The sequence below is a fragment of the Otolemur garnettii genome, unplaced genomic scaffold (genome assembly GCF_000181295.1).
Source record: "Otolemur garnettii isolate 467f Iridium unplaced genomic scaffold, OtoGar3 scaffold00005, whole genome shotgun sequence".
NCBI classification, from domain to species: Eukaryota; Metazoa; Chordata; class Mammalia; order Primates; family Galagidae; genus Otolemur; species Otolemur garnettii.
This window is the reverse complement of record NW_003852400.1, coordinates 41,559,411-41,580,317: the sequence shown is the minus strand read 5'-3', so window position 1 is coordinate 41,580,317 and position 20,907 is coordinate 41,559,411. Positions and strand designations below refer to the sequence as shown.

At 38.9% G+C, this 20,907-nt stretch overlaps 1 protein-coding gene across 1 annotated transcript in view; it reads right to left on the bottom strand.

The window, feature by feature from the left end:
* Nucleotides 1-18,152, bottom strand: part of SLC38A9 (solute carrier family 38 member 9) — an 83,869-nt gene extending 65,717 nt beyond the window's left edge. Inside the window, exons 1-2 of the mRNA XM_003782759.3 lie at nt 17,916-18,152; nt 1,470-1,610 (exon numbers count right to left, since the gene is read on the bottom strand). Of these exons, the coding sequence (XP_003782807.1) occupies nt 1,470-1,573 (104 nt within the window). The 5' untranslated portion in view covers nt 1,574-1,610; nt 17,916-18,152. The remainder of the gene's footprint in view (nt 1-1,469; nt 1,611-17,915) is intronic.
* Between the last annotated feature and the right edge of the window lie 2,755 nt (nt 18,153-20,907).

Sequence of the window (20,907 nt, the reverse complement as noted above, 5' to 3'; positions counted from 1 at the left end):
AGGTGGCAATATGATATTAGTTATTCCTGGTGATGTAACAGGTAACTGCTATCCCTGGTTATTTCAGAGAAACCATTTGATGACCATGTGTCTTACATGAATCAGGTTAAAAAACCTTCTGTGACACCTTCTGGTAAGATCAGGAAAGTGCAAGCATCAAAACAAAATGGCAGTCATTTGGAGACTCATTCAAGAAATGCTACATCATCAAGGTTCTTTTTTTTTTTTTTTTTTTTGAGACGGAGCCTCGAGCTATCCCCCTGGGTAGAGTGCCATGACATCACAGCTCACAGCAACCTCCAACTCCTGGGCTCAAGTGAGTCTCCTGCCTCAGCCTCCCAAATAGCTGGGACTACAGGCGCCTGCCACAACGCCTGGCCATTTTCTGGTTGCAGCCATCATTGTTGTTTGGCGGGCCCGGGCTGGGGATTCGAACCCGCCACCTTAGGTGTATGTGGCTGGCGCCTTAGCCGCTTGAGCCACAGGCGCCGAGCCCATCGTCAAGGTTCTTAATGGCACAAAGGACAATTCAGTGTGGGGAAAAAAACACCTATTTTGAAGATTCCGAGTCAAAAAGTGATTCAGAAAAATCTGATTCTAATGTAAGGAATTAATAATATCTTAACTGATATACTTTGTTTGTATTTTCCTTTTTATAATCACACAAGAAACATATGATAAAATATCCAATGAGTCCAAGAGTTCAGTAAATACAAATAAAAATTCTAAGTTTGAAGAGATTTTGCATCAGAAGTACTGGTGGCAGTTTTGCTTGGTGTTACATTTTATGAAATGCCATTTTCAATCAGTAGTATCTCAGACTTGATGAAATACCTTATTTTATGTCTCTTGGGAGCATTTTAAAGTTTCTCTCATATAGATTTTACACATTCTTGTTAAGATTCTTTCCATGCATTTTATCTTTTCTTCCATTACATTTTCTCATTGGAAGGCCATTTATTTTTGCCTATTTTGTGAGCACTTTACTGAATTCTCTTACTACTTATAGTTTTTCAGTGGATTATTTTCAGTTTTCCTGGTATACAATAAAATAGTTGAAACTAAAATTATCTTGAACTATCTGCTAAAATTTAAGATCAATAAAGGTAATAAAGATTGTCTATTACTTGTACGCTTCTATCTCCAATACTTAGCATATTAACTTGCACAAAACAGGTAATCAACACATTATTCGTCAAAAAAACTACATGAACTAGTTGGTATTGTAAAACTTAACCCAGTCCTTCTCCCAACAGAAATATTAAGTTTAGTTTAAAAATATATATATAATCTCAAATATAAACAAATAGTAGTCCTATTTACTTACCCCCTCTATCCATATCTACATACAAATCCTGTAAGAAATTGGGTACTTTATAATTAAACCTATACATGCTTGGCCACAATTAATTCTACTTTAATCATTAAAAGCCCAATTGTAAAATAAGTATTTTACTTTAAACACTTACCTTTTAGATCTTTGATCTGATGAATCAAACTGGATATTCATAGGACCAGGATTTATTTCATGATCAACCTCAGAGATGAGATGATGCCTATCCACACTTGCCATTTTCCTCAGAGCCTAAGCACTGAAGAAGTAGTTAGTCCTAAATAAATCAGAAAAGAAATAATTTAGTTTAATTTAAAACTATTTTACTATTCATTTGTACTTTTGCATGCATAAGAAACTGAAAATATGTGGGAACTGGCTAATGATCTCTTAATGACGTACATGCCTAAATATTTGTAAGAAGTTTACTAACTTGAATTGGAGTTACTTCTGTGAACTGAAATAAAATAGTAAGCTCTCTAGCCGACTGAATGGACTCCCTCTTGACCAAGGAGAACCTAGAAGTACCCTAAAGCTGAGCTGCTAGCCGTGAGAAGGAAGGTCAGACACTCCTTGTGATGTCCCTGTCCCTTCTCGCAGATGTCCTTTGTAACTCACTAACAAGCCTAAGTCTATACAAGACAAAGCTTAAACCACACCTGCAGGTTATCAATTTACTTAACAGATCACTTGAGTCTATGTTCAATACACATCCAGAGGCTTGTTTCTGATTAACAGACTTCCTTATTTTAACTTAAAACATTTCAATCCTTTAGACAAAGCTTCATTTCCTTAACCAATTATAAATCAAAGAATCCTTAAACCCATCTAGAAGCTGGAATGCCCTCCTTCCAGATGTGTTGCCTTTTCAGGCAAAACCAATGTATAACTTCCATGTATTGATTTATGACTTTACATGGTATGTTAGTCTTTCTCTGGCTCTAGTGGCTGTGGGCATTCATTAAGCAAAGAATAGAACTCTCTTGTTTTTATGGTTGTGTTAAAACATTCCTTCCAGGTTACAAAAGATTTCCAGCAGATAACCCTCCCACCTTTCGCTATTAACTCTACCAAGCCTGATTCTTTGTGGTACCTTTGACTCTAACATATGTAATTCCTGTCTCCCTGAAATGTATAACATCAACTATAACCAACCACAGGGAGACCACTTCCTTAAGGCTTCTTGGGTGTGGCTCTCTGGGCCATGGTTGCACATATTTGGCTCAGAATAAACCTTGTGAAATTATTTTACAGAGTTTAGGTTCTTTTCCATTGACGCTTCAGCTTACCAAAAAATAAATGGGGCAACCCATTTCTAATAATAAAACAGATTAGGCTATATGGTCCCATTTTTCCTGCAGGAAATAACTAAAAATGCCAGGTGAAATATTTACAAAAAATTTGAAAATGTCAAAAATAGTGAGGAAAGTCAGGCCATTGTAGAAGTTAAGGAACCTAGGGTGGTAAAGGACTCAAGGAGACTACTGCTACCTAGAGGGTATTTACCCTACCAGAAGAATCTGGGTTGAGGTTTTCAAAGCCTTTTGTAGTACTAGGGAAACAGAAGACAAAGTAAGGAATGATCAAGGTGACTTGGCGCCTGTGGCTCAAGCGGCTAAGGCGCCAGCCACATACACCTAAGGTGACGGGTTCGAATCCAGCCCAGACCCGCCAAACAACAATAATGGCTGCAAACAAAAAATAGCCGGGCGTTGTGGGTCCCAGCTACTTGGGAGGCTGAGGCAGGAGACTCGCTTGAGCCCAGGAGTTGGAGGTTGCTGTGAGCAGTGAAGCCATGGCACTCTACCCAGGGGGACAGCTTGAGGCTCTGTCTCAAACAAAAAAAAGGAATGATCAAGGTAAGAAATTATCCCCTCTCTACTTCCTCACCACAAGACAGCTGGAACTCTAAAGAACTTTACCATCAGAGTGGGGGTTAACAGGATGTAAAAGTGCCTAACCCCCTTCTAAGGAAACTACAGAGAAGTATTCTTAACTCTGACCACAGCCAGGGTGTGTGAGTGTATTTGTGCAGGGGGAACTGTTATATAATTTGTCACCATAAACTGATCATCTGTTACCATAAACTACACTTCATGGAGATTAACAAAATGGTCAAGGAGCACTTTAAACTGTAAATGTAATTTAAGATTAACCGGCTTGGTAGCAAGTACCTGATATAGAAGCAAACGTAACTCTTTCCTATGAGGACACACCTCCATCCTAAGCCTGAAAAAAGTCCTACTAACAATGTTTTAAGGAAACGAACAGTACGAAGGTGAAAATAACCTAGTATGTAAGGAAGAAAAAACACTATGAGAACCAGAGAAAATAGCAGAAACAGATCCACAAGAACTTCAACTATAAAAACTGTCAGAATAAAAATATAAATAAAACAATGATGCTATGTTTAAATAAATACACGGACATTTTCAAAAAGTGATTTAGCATGTTTGAAAAGGGACTAGAGTGAATTTTTAGAAAAAAATATTCAATAGCCAAACTTTAACACTGTATGGATAAGTTTAAAAGTTGAAGAGAAAATTAATGAACTGGAAGGTAGGTTATAAGAAACTATTTAGAATGTGGCAGAGAAAAAAATGACAAAAAACATGGGAAGTAGTTAAGAAACATGGAAGATAGAATGAGAAGGTCTAAGAAACATGTAATTGTTGAAGCAGAAAGAATGGAGAAGACAGAGGTAATGTTTGAAGAGATAACAGCTGATAATTCTCCAGAATTCATAAAAGATACAATTTGCAGCTTCAAGAAGTTTAACAAAACTAAGAGAATTAATAAACAATATAGTATAGGGTTAGAAAAAAAAAAAAAGAATTAAATTCCAGACCAATGAGAAAAAAAGTCAGGTGAAGGTCTTAGAATTTAAGTGTTCTAAGATCTTTGTAAGGCCCAGAACATTACATATTTAAGGTATAATTTTTTTTTTTTTTGAGATAAAAATATCACTCAGTCACCCTGTGTAGAGTGTGGCGGCGTCATAGCTCATAGCAACCTCAAATTCTTGGGCTCAAGTGATCTTCTTGTCTCAGCCTCCCCGCTAGTTTTTCTATTTTTAGAGAAAAGGTCTCACTTTGCTTCAGGCTAATCTCAAACTCCTGAGCTTGGGCAATCCACCTACCTCAGCCACCCAGAGATAGTATAATCTTAAAGATACTATTAGCATAACAGAAAACAGTGTATAACTTTAAATCTAGTAGAAGAGAAAAAAGAGAATCATAAAAAATAAGTGAAAATAAGGCAAAAAAGAGAAAAAGAAAATATAAAATAGGTCGGAAAACCAGAAAGTATGAGGTAAGTAGGATTCTCTCATTCTTTCTCAAACCCATGCTAATCAGGCTATCTTTCCTATCACTACGCCAGTCTATTCTGACCTCTGGGTAAAGCCAGTGCTTATTTCTCAGTCCTTAACTTGACGTGTCAGAAATATTTGCTAAAAGGTAAATGTTTATCTCCTCTTCAATAAACTAGATTTGTTAGTCCTCCAGGTTTTCTCTCTGCTTCACTGGTCACTCCTCTTCTGCTCCTTTGCTGTTTGCTCTTCAACTCCCAGAGCTCTTTAAAGTTTCAGAGTCCCAAGAGTTAAAAGAGAACCAGTCCCTTGGTTCTCTTTTCCATCTACCCTCAATCTCTTGGTAATTTTATCCATCCTTATGGTTTTAATACCCTTGCTTGTCCAATACAGTAGCTACTAATCACATGTGACTACTTAAATTTAAATTAACATTAAATAAAATAAAAAAATCAGTATCTCAGTGGTGGCGCCTGTGGCTCAAAGGAATAGGGCCCCAGCCCCATATGCCAGAGGTGGTGGGTTCAAACCCAGCCCCGGCCAAAAACTGCAACAACAACAACAACAACAACAACAAAATCAGTGTCTCAGTAATACTATCTGCATTTGAAGTACTCAAAAGTCATATGTGGCTAGCAGATATAAAACATTTCTATTGTTGTAGAAAGTTCTATTGATTTAGACAATGATAATTTCCACATTAACATCTCTAGCCTAAGCTTCTCTACGAATTTCAGACATGAATATCCAACTGCTTATTCAACATCTTCATCTAGATGTAATAGACAACTCTGACCTAATGTGTCTAAAAACTAAACTTCTGATTTCTTTCCTCCAACACTACCCCAAACCATTGTTTTCCTGATTTCAGTTGATGGAATCACTATCCTTCTAGTTGCTCAGGCCAAAATTCTTTTTTTTTTTTTTTTTTGAGACAGAGCCTCAAGCTATCCCCCTGGGTAGAGTGCCGTGGCATTACAGCTCACAGCAACCTCCAACTCCTGGGCTCAAGCGAGTCTCTTGCCTCTGCCTCCCAAGTAGCTGGGACCACAGGCACCCGCCACAATGCCCGGCTATTTTTTGGTTGCAGCCGTCATTGTGGTTTGGCGGGTCCGGGCTGGGGATTTGAACCCGCCACCTTAGGTGTACGTGGCTGGTGCCTTAGCCGGTTGAGCTATAGGCGCCGAGCCTCAGGCCAAAATTCTTGGACTCACTCATAACTTCTTTTTCTCATACCTATATTCAATCCATTAGGAAATCATATTGGCTTTTCCTTAAGATATATTCAGAATCTGATCATCATTTCCTACCAACATTACTACAACAGCTTTCAAACCTAGCTCCCTGCTTCTACAATCTCTGTTTTATCCCCCTACGATCTCTTTAAATAGCATGGAAAGAATTGTAGAGGGGGATAAAAAGGAATTTGGCCTCACTCAACTACAAATAGGGGGAATGCCACTGGCACCTAGTGGGTAGAGATCAGGGATGCTGCTAAACATCCTATAATACATAAGACAGCCTCCCACTATAAAGAATCACTCAGCTCAAAATCTCAGTACTTCTGAGGCTGGGAAACCCTACTCCAGGGGGGAAATAGGAAGTTGAGATACAGAAGGACAGGATGGTAAAGTCAATATTTCTTTCTTTTTTTTTTCCAGACAGAGTCTCACTTTGTTGCCCTTGGTAGAGTGCAGTGGCATCACAGCTCACAGCAACCTCAAACTCTTGAGCTTAACCTTTTCTCTTGCCTCAGCCTCCCAAGTAGCTGTGATTACAGGCACCCACCACAACACCTGGCTATTTTTTTAGAGAAGAGGTCTGGCTCTGGCTCAGCCTGGTCTCAAACTCATGAGCTTAGGCAATCCACCTACCTTGGTCTCCCAGAGTGCTAGGATTACAGGCCTGAGCTGGCCTAATATTTGATTTCTTCAATTTGATTCTGGTTACATGGCCATTTGCTTTATAATTATTTTATATATGTGTGTGTACATATGTTTTGTATACTTTTCTATATGTATATTTCATAATCAAAAAAGATAGAGAACTCCATCCAAAGAAATGAATAGGTTTTAACATACAAAGGCATGTGATATGTCTATATTTCTCACCTGATAAGTTACTATTAGTATCCTTATTTTGTAGATCAGTATACAAAGCAAAGTTAAGTAAATGATCATAAAGTTCGTAAATGGTAGATCTAGAATTCAAACTTGGGCAGTCTAAGTCCAGAATCTGTAGTTTTCACTGCTATCCTATGCGGCCTCTTCTGTCTGTTGCCATTTGGTTTTTTTTTTTTTTTTTACTTTCTCTTTTTTTTGGGAGGCAGGGTCTCACTCTACCACCCAGGCTAGAGTGCAGTGGCACCATTAAAGCTCAATGCAACCTCAAACTCCTGGGTTCAAGTGATCCTCCTGCCTCTGCCTCCTGAATAGCTGGGACTAGAGATGCCCAGTACCACTTCCAGCTAAAGTTTCTATTATTTTGTAAAGATGGGTTCTCACTCTTGCTCAGGTTGGCCTCAAACTCTTGATCTCAAGTGACCCTCCTACCTCTACCTACCATAGTGCTAGGACTGATTATAAGTCCTTTGTCTTTCAGCGTCTACTTTTGTGTCTTGTTACTGCCCAGACTACTTTTTCTTTTCAGACTACTTAATAAGTTATTTTATTATTGCCATATGTGTTTAATGGACTCTTACATCCACTTTTCTTATTTTTTTAAAATGCAACATTAATAAAAGAATACAAAGAAAATAAGGTTTTTGAATCAGAAGTCTGTATCATCTGCCACTCACTACCTGTGTAATTTAGCACTAGCCATCTAACCTTCATGAGACCATTGGCCCATCTGCGAAATTAAAATGAATTCTTTGAGGTTGTTTGAGGATCCAGGGAGATGATACACCCTTCAGTTAGTACTTGGTAATGGGAAAATATAAATGTTCAAATGTATTACTGTTCCCGTCAAAAACCAAATTAAAATATTTGCTTTTTAAAAAAATATATGCAGCCTCTTGAGGTTTCTTTCCTTTTTTTTAAGTGAAAAATTCTTCAGTAATGAATAGCTAGGCAAATGTTAACAGGCCACTGATCATTATATGACACAGATATTATGATGTTCTATTTTACAAATATGTACATTTTCTTTTCTCTTTCTTTCCTTTTTATTTTGTTTGTCTGCCTTTCTGCTCAACATTTAAGCAGTTTAAAGCGCTCCTTAACTTAGTCCTACCAGAGACAATGTTAAAGTAGTAACTTTTCAGAAAAAGGGAAAACAAAATATTCTCCAAACAAGAAGGGCTTATTTCTATATCTGATAACAAAGAGTAGTATGATGGTAAAAATGATTATTTTTAAATGAAACAACTAAAATACTGAGTAATGGTAAACTTTGAACAATACAGTGTGGCTTAGTTTACAACTAAATTACAATTTGACTAACTTGAAAAAATGGTTCCCTGAATGTAATGGGGGAAAACATTCTATATGACATACCAATGAAAGATACATTTCTGAATAAGCAGGTGTAGCATGGGAATTAAAAGCTTAGAAGATAAATATATTGTAGAAAAGTTACATTTAGAATTTATAGTTTCATAGAATTTTATAGCAAAGTCTGGTGGTTGATAACTCAACCACATGTAAGACTGCCTGGATTTGAATTTTGGCTCTTCCATTCACTATGTGACTTTGGGCAACTTATTTAAATTCCCTAAGATTCAACAGTCTGGGAGATAATAAAAATCCAAATCTTACAGAGTTTGAGATTTAAATGAGACAATACACACAATGTGTCTGGCAAGCAGTGAGTGCTCAATAAATATAGTTATCACTTTTATTATGAACCTAGCTCTTTAAGAGTAAGTAGAAAAATTATGATTAGTTTAATTTACTGGTCAAAATAAAATCAGCTGACATTACACACGTTTAGTATAAAGCAAGTAAACTCAGTGAGGTATGAAAAATAAAAAGGTTGATAAATGTAGAATTACTGAACCATCACAAATAAAATAGTGCTACAGGAAAACAAATTGTTTCTAAAGAAAACTGGGTGTCATTTTGGAGGAAATCTCAAAAAAAGACAAGTTAATAGAAAGGTGGGAGGTGGGCACCGCACCTGTGGCTTAGTGAGCAGGGCGCCAACCATATACACTGAAGCTGGCTGGTTTGAGCTTGGCCCCGGCCTGCTAAACAACAATGACAACTACAACCAAAAAAAAAATAGCCAGGCATTGTGGCGGGTGCCTGTAGTCCCAGCTACTTGGGAGGCTAAAGCAAGAGAATTGCTTAAGCCCAAGAGTTTGAGGTTGCTGTGAGCTGTGACACCCCAGCCATCTACACAGGGTGAAACAGTCAGACTCTGTCTCAAAAAAAAAAAGGTGGGAGGTAGAACTAACATTTATTTATTAAATGCCTACTATTGCCCTAATGTCTTACTGTCCTAATATTATTAATTCTGGTCTTGACCTAGGTCCAGTCTCTACAGTAAAAACTCACATGTGCGGAAGAAGGTTCTCCACCCCTGAAGCACTATTCATGCCTACAAGACTGACTTTACAACACTTGAAGAAAATAAGTGGAAAAAGTATTTTCAAAAATGGTTTATAACAGTGGTTCTCAACCTTCCTAATGCCGCAGCCCTTTAATACAGTTTCTGTCAGTTGCGACCCACAGGTTGAGAACCACTAGTTTATAAGAATGTAGAAGTATGTAGAATGTTGTGGATGATAACCATTGTCCATAAAATTTATAAATGTTTCCCTTATAATTTATGTTTTACCACCTATAGAAGTTTTAAATATTATTTGGGCTGAAAATATTGAAAAGAACTTTCCATCTTTTTGTGTAGATTGAAGTTATTGAAAATGATCATTTAATCTTTTCCTTTAGAGTGTCTGCTTTTGGTACCATGACTAGAAAGACTTGTCTCCATCTTCAGATTATTTATTCGCCTGTATTTTCTTCCAGTGTTTGATGGTGTTGTTTTTGTTTTTGATTTTTACTTATAATTCAACTTAAAGTTATTTATTGTTATATGATTGGAGATAGAGATCTAACTTTTTTCTGAAATATACTTATCCAAAATCTGTTTTTTCCATGTTAAATGCGTATGTTTGATATAAACATTAAAAAAATTATTAATTCTGACAAATCCTTAGAATTCAGGAAATGGGTATTACTTTTATAATAAAAAAATTGGAGCTCAGGCATGGAGCACAGAGGCTCAGCCGTAGCACAGAGGTTACGGCGCCAGCCACATATACCGAGGCTGGCAGGTTCGAACCCGGCCCAGGCCAGCTGGACAACAATGACAACTGCAACCCAAAATAGCGGGGCTTGTGGTGGGTGCCTGTAGTCTCTGATATCTTGGGAGGCTGAGGCAAGAGAATTGCTTAAGCCCGGGAATTTGAGGTTGCTGTGAGCTATGACATCAGGGCACTCCACCCATGGTGACATAGTGAGACTTTGTCTCAAAAAAAAAAAAAAAAAGTTTGAACTCAAAGGAATAATTTGTCCTAAATCATTTAGCTACTAAAGTCACATCTGGGATTGAAAACAGGTCATTATGATCCCAAATGCTGTTTCCACTACATCTGATATGGGCCTTAAAGAAGGAATTAGCCTACTTTGAAGACAAAGAAGCACCTGAAAATCAAGTCTCCTTTGTCTAGATTTGTAAGTAAAAGATCAATAATATCCAGAATAGCATGTGGTTGGGACTAGAATGAGTGAAAATGCAAGCCTAGAAAACCAGATTAAATATTAATGAATGAATGAATGTTATTAAAGAATAACAATGAATTTGTTATTCTTGAAGCAAACTAGGTTAGATAAATTTGTTTCTCTTGCTGCGTGTTTATGTCTTAAGGGCAGATATTTTGTTTGCCAGCAACAACCTTTCCGGTCAGTGGTAATGAAACAGGTGAAGGACAATAGCCCAGAGTAGCAAAAAGACATGTGCTTAGACAATGGCATAACTACATGGCTACACTTCTTGATTTACTTTGTAAACCATTACACTCCGCAGTATTGGTTCCTAACCAAAACTGAGAATGCGGTTTAAAGAAAGAGGATCCTATCAACTTCTGGAGATTAATAATTTATCTTTATTTTTTGAGACAGAGTCTCAAGCTAGTCCCCTGGGTAGAGTGCCATGGTATCACAGCTCACAGCAACCTCTAGCTCCTGGGCTCAAGCAAGTCTCCTGCCTCTGCCTCCCAAGTAGCTGGGACCACAGGTGCCTGCCACAATGCCCAGCTATTTTTTGGTTGCAGCCGTCATTGTTGTTTGGCAGGCCTGGGCTGGATTCGAACCTGCCACCTTAGGTGTATGTGGCTGGCGCCTTAGCCACTTGAGCCACAGGCACTGAGCCTGGAGATTAATAATTTAACTAAGGATTGAATGTGAGGAAGCCAGGAATGGGGAGAATCTAGATAGATACTTGGATTTCAGTCAACCTTACCAAAAAGTAGCAATCAAGGTTAGGGGAAAACATGAATTCAGGAATGAAAGGTTCTAGTTTAGTCAGATATGTGTGTTTGTTCTGAGAAAATCTGAAATTTTGTGGCATGGTAAAATTAGCTATTTATTCCAAATAAGCAGAAAACTGATAGTAGCACAGTGATTTAATAACATATCAGAAATGAGGAGCCCGAAGTCCCTGCTTCCTTTCAATCAAAAATTTAATGTTATTCAAGAAAATATGAAGAACTATAACAAAATTGGTAATTTTCAGTTGTCTCAATTGACCTGATCTTGGAATTCCCCATGAATGTTGTTACAAAAGAAATTTAATGCCTTCTTTAATGTCTTCCATGAGTAGAACTGTAAGATATTCTGAAGGGTGATGAATTAGGTTGAGAGGTAAATTAGAGTTCCATAGCTAATATTATATAGATTAACACAGAATAGTCTATCAATAATTAATTAAAATGGTTAATACTCCAATAGTATTAATTTGTCATAGACATAAACACAAATACAATTTGGTGGGAGCTAAATATATAACATGATGTAAACCGGTATTTTCACTTCTAGTATTTCACGCTATCTTTGAGTTTAAAAAAAGTCCCAGATGCAAGACTACTAAGTCAAATCTCAGTCATTTAATCATGAATTCCTAATTGTTTACTTTAAGACTGGTTTTAATATGGGCTCTTGCTAAGATATGAGTATTTGTGTCCCCTCCAAAATTCATGTTGATAGCCTGAGCAATATAGAAAAATTAGCTGATCATGGTGGTGCATAGCTGTAGTCCTTGAGAGGCTGAGGCAGAAGGATTACTTGAACCCATGGTTTAAGGTTGCAGTAAGCTTTGATGATGCCACTATACTCTAGCCAACAGAGTGAAGACTCCAAAAAAAGAAATTTGTATGTTGGAACTTAATCATCAGTGTTATAGTATAAGAGGTGAAGCCTATGGAGATAATTAAGTCATGAGGGCAGAGTCCTCATGAATGGGATTAGCAATCTTCTGCAAGGGTTGAAGGAAACTGGCTAGGCCACTTTGCCTTTCTGTTCCTCATACTATATGCGGACATAGCAACAGGGGGTCATCTTATAAGCAGAAACCAAGCCCTAACCAAACATGCTGGTGCCTTGATCCTAGACTTTCCAGCCTCCAAAACCATAAGAACTAAATTTCCGTTGTTTACAAATTACCCAGTCTCAGGCATTTTGTTATAGCAGCATGAACAGACTGAGAAAGGTCCCAATAGAGAATCAAAAGCTTAACTGACTTGCTTGGTACTTTCAAGTTCTATTTAAAATGTTGGTGCACCCCTCTTCATAAAAAGTACATAGAGAACAACAAAAGACAGTGTGACATTATTTTAAAAAGGTATTGACTGTGATTATCAGCACGTCTCAAAGAATATCAGCCCTTTCCATACCAGGCTTAGAAACTTCACAATTCTTTGTAAAAGCAAAGTCTGTAATATCTATGTGAAGATGCTAAAATCTATAATAGAATACACTAGCTTGTACTCAAACAAATGGGACTATGGGCCTACATACAAGCATTTATATGTTCTTTCTTAGATGCTAAAGATTAGTATTACCTAATACTTTTGCACATTATAGGGTTCCAAGTACTATATTTATGTTCAGTTTACTTAGGCTAGGGGTTGACATATTTTTTTCTCTAAAGGGCCAGACAGTATATATTTTAAGCTTTTTCAAGCTATATGTTCTCTGCAACTACTCAATTCTACCTTTAAGCATGAAAGGCAATATGTAAATGAATGTGCATGGCTGTGTTCTAATAAAACTGTATTAGAAGAAAATATAGGGTGGTGCTTGTGGCTCTAGGAGTAGAGTGCCGGCCCCACATGCTGGAGGTGGTGGGTTCTAACCCAGGCCCAGCCAAAAACTAAAAAAAAAAAAAAAAGGAAAATAGATCCATCAGTAGGCTAAATTTTGTCATAGTTTATCTACCTCTATAGAATGTCAAGATAAAAGCAAACAGAACACACAATAGGAAAGGCACCTTGGTGGAAGCAGTTATGCTATGTATATGTGTTTTCTTCTATATAAGTCTGTAACTGTTATAAAGTCCAGTAACAAACTTATCTACATCCTTTCCTTAAGAATCATTGGTCAGCCAAGAGGAGCTATATGAGGTTTGATAATTAAGTTTGCAAACTCATCCTATTAAAAGTGCTACACACCTCATTGCTGAATATCACTGGAGTCACCTTTGGGAAGCTATGTACCAATGCTAGTGCCTAGTCCACTCCTCAAAGCAAATTTGGAACTCTTTTCCTGGAATAGCCATCAGACCTGTGATCTCCTGAAAGCCATCAAAATGTCTTCAATATTTTCTTTATAGGTAAGAAAAAAAGTCATTTGGGGCCAGATCAGGTGAGTAAGGAGGTGTTCCAATACAGTTATTTGTTTACTGGCTAAAAACTCCTTCACAGACAGTGCTGTGTGAGCTGGTGCATTATCATGATGCAAGAGCCATGAGTTGTTGGTGAAAAGTCACATCATTCCAAATAATAACCTTGGTTAACTGTTTGTCCAGTTGTTACAAATCATAATGAACAATCCTTCTGACATCAAAAAAGGACAGTGACATTGCTTTGACTCTTGATTTGGACTGACAGAATGCTTTTGATCAGGGAGAATTTGATCAAATTCTGACTTCCACTGTGCACTGGAATGTTTTGTTTCAGGGTCATATTGGTACACCATGTTTCATGACTAGTGATAACATGGCCTAAAACATTGTCTCAAATTTTAACTCTCCTTTGCTTTTGTTCATTGATGAGCTCCTTCAGGACCATTTTTGCACATGCCTTTTTCATGCCAAGATTTTCCTGTTTCTCTATCAATGTTGACTTGGTCTACTATGCTTCTCACCGTCAACTGATGATTTTGATGTACAACTGGACAAATTTTTGCAATGTTTTTGTCAGTTCTGCTTGTGACTGGCTACCTTAACCTCTCTTCATCAATGACAATGACACTTTCTCTCCCCTCAGAAAAACATTTAATCCATTTATACACTGGCATTATCCCCATAAACTTGGACTAACACGTCCCTGATCTCACTTCTACTCTTGCCAACTTTAACAAAAAATTAAATGCTTGTTCATTACTCTAGGCTCTGATATTCTTGTGATGACACACAAAAACACATAACAATAATGAACACCACTCGGCAAGACACAGCCACACACAACACAAACCCAGCTGGTTCATACCAAGGTTATGAGTGGTTTGACAGTGCTGCCAATGTAAGCGCACAGTGACAAGTCTGTGAACTTTCTTGTCAGATCTCATTATGTTCCAATTCTGATGTGACAGTGGGAACACACTTCCAACCCGATCAATAAATGCTTCACAGTGCTAGAGGACAATGTGGTCTGGTAAGTTACCAGTCAAAGCTATGCTACAGCACCAAAGAACCTCTCCTTCTACATCAGGAACACTAGATGCCTCGAGTAATGTTAGGCAGGAAGAAAGAAAGAACCAGAGGACTAAAACGTAAATGTGTTATAAAATGTAGTGGTACAAGACTCTTGGAAGTCATCAAAAAATATGGTAACATCTCAGGATATAAAATCAATGTTCATAAGTCAGTATTCATTGTATATGCCAATAACAGCCAAGATGAGAAGCTAATTAAGGATACAACTTCCTTCACCATAGTTTCAAAGAAAATGAAATAGCTAGGAATATATCTAACAAAAGAGGTGAAGGATCTTTATAAAGCAAATTATGAAACCCTAAGAAAGGAAATAGCAGAGGATATTAACAAATGGAAGAACATACCATGCTCATGGCTGGGAAGAATCAACATTGTTAAAATGTCTTTCTATACTTCCCAAAGCAGTCTACCAATTCAATGCCATCCCTATTAAAGTACCAACTTTAAGACTTTCATACTTTCAAGACTTGGAAAAATCTGCGTTTTGTATTGAAACAGAAAAAACCCCGTATAGCTAAGGCAGTTCTTAGTAATAAAAATAAAGCTGGGGGCATCAGCATATCAGATTTTAGGCTGTACTACAAGGCCATAGAGGTCAAGACAGCATGGTACTAGCACAAAAATAGAGACAGACATTTGGAATTAAATAGAAAACCAGGAAATGAAACTAACAACTTAAAACCACCTAATTTTTGATAATCCAAACAAGAACATACACTGGGGGAAGGACTCTCTATTCAATAAATGGTGCTGGGAGAACTGAATATCCACATGCAAAAAACTGAAACTGGACCCACACCTCTCTCCACTCACAAAAATTGATTCAAGATGGATAAAGGACTTAAATTTAAGGCATGAAATGATAAAAATCCTCAAAGAAAGCATAAGAAAAACACTGGAAGATATCGGCCTGGGGAAAGACTTTATGAAGAAAACTGCTATGGGAATTGCAATAACAACCAAAATAAACAAATGGGACTTAATTAAACTGAAAAGCTTCTGTATAGCTAAGGAGACAACAACCAAAGCAAATAGACAACCTAGACAATGGGAAAGGATATTTGCATATTTTGAATCAGACAAAAGCTTAATAACTAAGATCTATAGAGAACTCAAATTAATCCACATGAAAAATGCCAAAAATCCCATATATCCATGGACAAGAGAGATGAACAGAACTTTCTCTCAAGAAGATGAACGGCTACCAAACATATGAAAAAATGGTCATCATCCTTAATTATTAGAGAAATGTAAATCAAAACCATCCTGAGATATCATCTAACCCCAGTGAGAATGGCCCACATCACAAAATCCCAAAACAGCACATGCTGGCGCGGATGTGGAGAGAAAGGAACACTTTCCACTGTTGGTGGGACTGTAAAGTAATATGACCCTTTTGGAAGGAAGTATGGAGAAACGTCAAAGAACTCAAGCTAGACCTCCACTTGATCCTGCAAACCAACTATTGGGTATCTATGCAGAAGGAAAAAAAACCTTTTATCATAAGGACACTTGCACTAGACTGTTCATCACAGCTCAATTTACAATTGCCAAAATGTGGAAACAGCCTAAATGCTCCCAACTCAGGAATGGATTAATAAACTGTGGCACATGTATACCATGGAATACTATTCAGCCATTAAAAATGGAGACTTTACAGCATTTGTATTAACCTGGATGGAAGTGAAACATATTATTCTTAGTAAAGCATCACAAGAATGGAGAAGCATGAATCCTGTGTATTTGATCTTGATTTGAGGATAATTAATGACACAGTGGGGGGTGGAGAAAGGGGAAAGCAGAGAGAGGAAGGGGAGTGGGGAAAAGGAAGAACAGAGAGAGGGAAGGAGGAAGCGGGGTGGGGTCTCAGTGTGACACATCTTGTACCGTCAATGAATCCCCAATAATAAAAAGTAGTCTTGATAGAAATTTTTAACCTCTTAAAGACTTTTAAAAAAAACTTTTATCCAAAAATCCTTTTGAGAAAATACCATACAGCATTATTTTAGATTGTAATTCGGACTGGTATTCCATCCTCCTATGCTGAGTTCATTCTTTATTGTAAATATTTAGGGTATTGTAATATCACAACTAAAAGCATATTATTTTTATATATATAACTGAAAAATACAGTATTTAAGATTGTGAAAAGAAATCTAAGGCTAACTGTTCCCAGAGCTCTAGTGGACATACGTTGGGGCAGGAAAGATAAATTTTATTATTTTAGAAGCAAAAGAAACTACAGGTGACATCTTTACTGATAATCTTTTATGTTAACATGAAGTTTGAAGTTGTTTATGAGGCAGAGATTTTTTTTTTTTTTCAAGTTTGGGCCAGTTTTTTTTTTTTTTTTTTTTTTTGAGACAGTGCCTCAAGCTGCCCCCCTGGGCAGAGTGCCGTGGCATTACAGCTCACAGCAACCTCCAACTCCTGGGCTCAAGCGAGTCTCCTGCCTCCGCCTCCCAAGTAGCTGGGACCACAGGCGCCCGCCACAACGCCTGGCTATTTTTTGGTTGCAGCCATCATTGTTGTTTGGCGGGTCCGGGCTGGGGATTCGAACCCGCCACCTTAGGAGTACGTGGCTGGCGCCTTAGCCGGTTGAGCTATAAGCGCCGAGCCACAAGTGTTATTTTGACCTACTGAAAACTTAAAAAAAAAACTTTAGCGACTGCCTATTACCCTAAATATATCAAATCTTTGTCTTTTCTGAAGGAAAAAAAGAAGGGGTAGTTTGCTGATCTGATGTCAGCAATAGATAAGGTACTGTCTGGGAGTCAGACAATTAGGTTTTAATCAAGTTTGTCACTAAATTGTTGTCTGGTGCTGAGTGGGTTTCTCCAACTCAGTGGACCTCAGTTTCCTTACCGTGTAGGAAATGAGGAGAATGCACGTCACTAGCTGCTCTCTAACTCTTTTTTCAGCTCTAGAATTTCAAGATGTCAAGCCCCCGCTATCAAGATACTCATGCTCACAACTGAGTCCTGTGAAAAGCTTGGCGAAGGGCTTACCAGTCATGGCCCTCAACGCACCTGTGGTCCTAGCTCAAAGGGGCTTCCTTCCTCATCTCCCCTCTCCAGTTCTTTCCTTCTTGGGATAGAGATAGTCTTTCCATTCCTACAATTCCCCCAATTCCCTTCTCCCTCCTTCTCTTACCCGGGATTCAGAATGTTCACTTATCCTAACCCTGCCTTTTCCCTAAGGCTCTGACTGACGCCCGCAGCCTCTCGGCGACCCTCAGCCCGCAGGGGACTCCCAGGCTTTCTTGAACTCGAACCCCCTGAGAAGCGCGTGCCACCCCTCCAGAGCAGTCTCTGCAGCCCCCGGCTTTGGCCTTACCGCTCCCCGAGAAGTCACTGTTCCGATGCGTTGCACCAAAGAACTACCGCAGGTGACAGCTGGCTTTGCCGCTCGCTCAGCCCTTCCAGCCTCCTCCCTCAATTCCCTTCCCACCTCCCCGGGTGAATTTGCTAAACGTGGGAACGTACTCTACTTGGGCAGGCCAAACCCTAAATCACAGAGAACTGTGCGGGAAGACAAAGACCCTTTCCCAAACCCTAACAATTTGTGACCGCAGGGTTCCCAGTCCACCAAACAGGAAGCGACAACGGCCTCGGCCGCGGGGACCGGCGGGGGTTGAAGTTTTGAGCGCGCCAAGCCTGCGGCCGCTGTCAACCCCTCCACCGCCGCGGACTACAACTCCCAGGGAGCTCTGCGGCTGCCGGAGCGCCCCTCACCGCAGAGCCCCGCCCTCCGGCTTCGGGAGGCGTGCAGCCGGTCCCCAGCAGATGCAAAAGTGTGGTCCAAACGTGACCTGATTCCAGTCTCCCTTCGCTGCTTTGAGGTCCTTAGGGATCTAGGAGGAGGAGGGCTATCTAGTCCTGTGCTTACATCCCCAGAGTCCACGTGAGAAAACGCTGGTGCGCCATCTTCTTATAGGGCTGACTCCTTGGGCCAGTGGTTCTCAACCTTCCTAATGCCGCGACCCTTTAATACAGTTTCTGAAGTAGCATCGAAAATAATTTTATGGTTGGGGGTCACCACAACATGAGGAACTGTATAAAAGGGTCGCGGCATTAGGAAGGTTGAGAACCACTGCCTTAGGCTTTCAAGGCTCATGTTCTGTATTATGGTCGCATGCTTGGATCCTGTGGTCATCAAGGGAAACTGGTTTGAAAAACAAACAAAATTGTTAGGTTGGCATGCTTCCTCCCTCATGTGGATTTGTTTTTTATGTCTTGAAAAATGAGTCTTTAGGCTAAAGAGGTGCTTTAGAAGGATTGGACCCTCCCCATCAGTTGTTCTCAAAGCCACCCGAAATAAACATAATATGCAAAATTAATGTGTTTGTAATGAAAGACATCTCAAGGTAATTCCCGGAAAACTATATGGCAGTCGCTAAGCACTTCTTACATATGAAGCCAGGGGCTTTTTTTCTTAAACTGTGCAACCAGAAAAAACAATGCAATAGAGAACTAGAACTTAAAAATTCAAATTTAAGAAACAGTTAACAAGAGTGCTAACAATTTTACATGTAATATCTTTGTAAGTCTTTACCATAATTCTGGAAGTGTGTAGGAAAAACACACACTAAGGAAACAATCCTGGAAAAGTCCCTTGTACTAAGCCAAATGACTATTAAGTAGCATCAAATCTGGAATTCAAACTTTACCCTCAAACACTACCTCTATTATAGAAGGCTTTACAAATACATGGCAAGTGATTTAGTGAATGTTGCTTTTAGAGGTGATAAAAGTTATGTTATTGATGGTGTCCTTATTCAAAAAGTTTTGCAATTGTTCATTGGCCCTGTCTTTCAATAGTACATTTTTTTGCCAGCTTCAGTGATAGCAAAATTTTCTTCTTTCTTTGCATTCCAGGCTGAGGAAATAATTTTAAGTGAGGCTAGGAGGCACAAAAGTATATAGTATGATTTCAGCAAAAAAGTCATAATAGGGAACTCAAAAACTCTGTCCCTCTACAAAGGTAAATAAGCTGGCAAAACTGTCAGAATCACCTGTTTTGGAAACTCTAGAACTAATACGAAGCCAGCAGACGATCTAATACACGCTCAAATGAGAGAAAAACTCAATTCAATTCAAGATTGGAGGAGGGGCGACTCGGTGCCCGGGGCTCAATGGTTAGGGCGCCTGCCACATACACAGGGGCGGGCGGATTCCATCTGGCCGGGACCTGCTAAACCACCACAATACAACAACAACAACAACAACAACAACAAAAACAGCTGGGCGTTGTGGCGGGCTCCTGTAGTCCCAGATACTTGGGAGGCTGAGGCAAGAGAATTGCTTGAGCCAGAGAGTTTGAGATTGCTGTGAGCAGTGACACTACAGCACTCTACCAAGGGCAACAGAGTGAGAATCTTATCTCAAAAAAAAAAAAAAAAAATTGGGAAAGGATAGGAGGAGGGAAAGGGATTGGTGTGATCCCACATAACGGGGACAAGGTAGGGGTATAAGTGGCCTCAAGTGATCTTCCCACCTCAGCTTCCTGACTAGCTGGGATTCAGGCACAAGTCAGTGCACCTAGCTGTTTATGAGTTTGATTAAAATCAGCTTTAGTATTGATCATACACTGTAAATAAAATACAGTTTTCTCTTTTTCTTTCTCTCTCTCTCTCTCTCTTTTTTTTTTTTTTTTGAGACAGAGTCTCATTTTGTCACCCTTGGTAGAGTGCTGTGGTGTCATAGCTCACAGCAACCTCAGACTCTTGGGCTCAAGCAGTTCTCTTGCCTCAGCTTCCCAGATAGCTGGAGCTACAGGCCCTGCTACAATGCCCAGCTATTTTTAGAGACAGGCACTGGCTTAGGCTGGTCTTGAACCCATGAACTCAGGCAATCCACCCACCACAGCCTTCCAAGTGCTAGGATTACAGGCATGAGCCACTGCACCTGGCCCTATGGTTTTCTCTTTTAAACAAGATTTCCATGTATTAATGAATATTCTAAGTATTAATGAGACAATAAAATATTTTTGTTTACCTTTTAAGTAAAGGAGTGGGGAAGAGTCATGGGATTCATCCCAGCAGGGTGGACATTTTTAGATGACTTTTATAAAATGGAATGTATAAAACACAAATCGATGGGGTTAAAACAAAGCTCTTAATCCAATGCTACAGCAAATTGGGTAAATTAAAGGGAAATCCTGATGATCTCCCAATATTAAAGAACCCCAAACCAGTTTTAAGTATTTACCCAGAATGAAGCAATTTTAAAACAATCAGAGACAAAGATTACAATGAGAAAGCTGATCAAAAATTGCCAGGGCAATGTCAAGGGGGTTACTCAAGATAAAGATTGACAAAAGGGCTCCA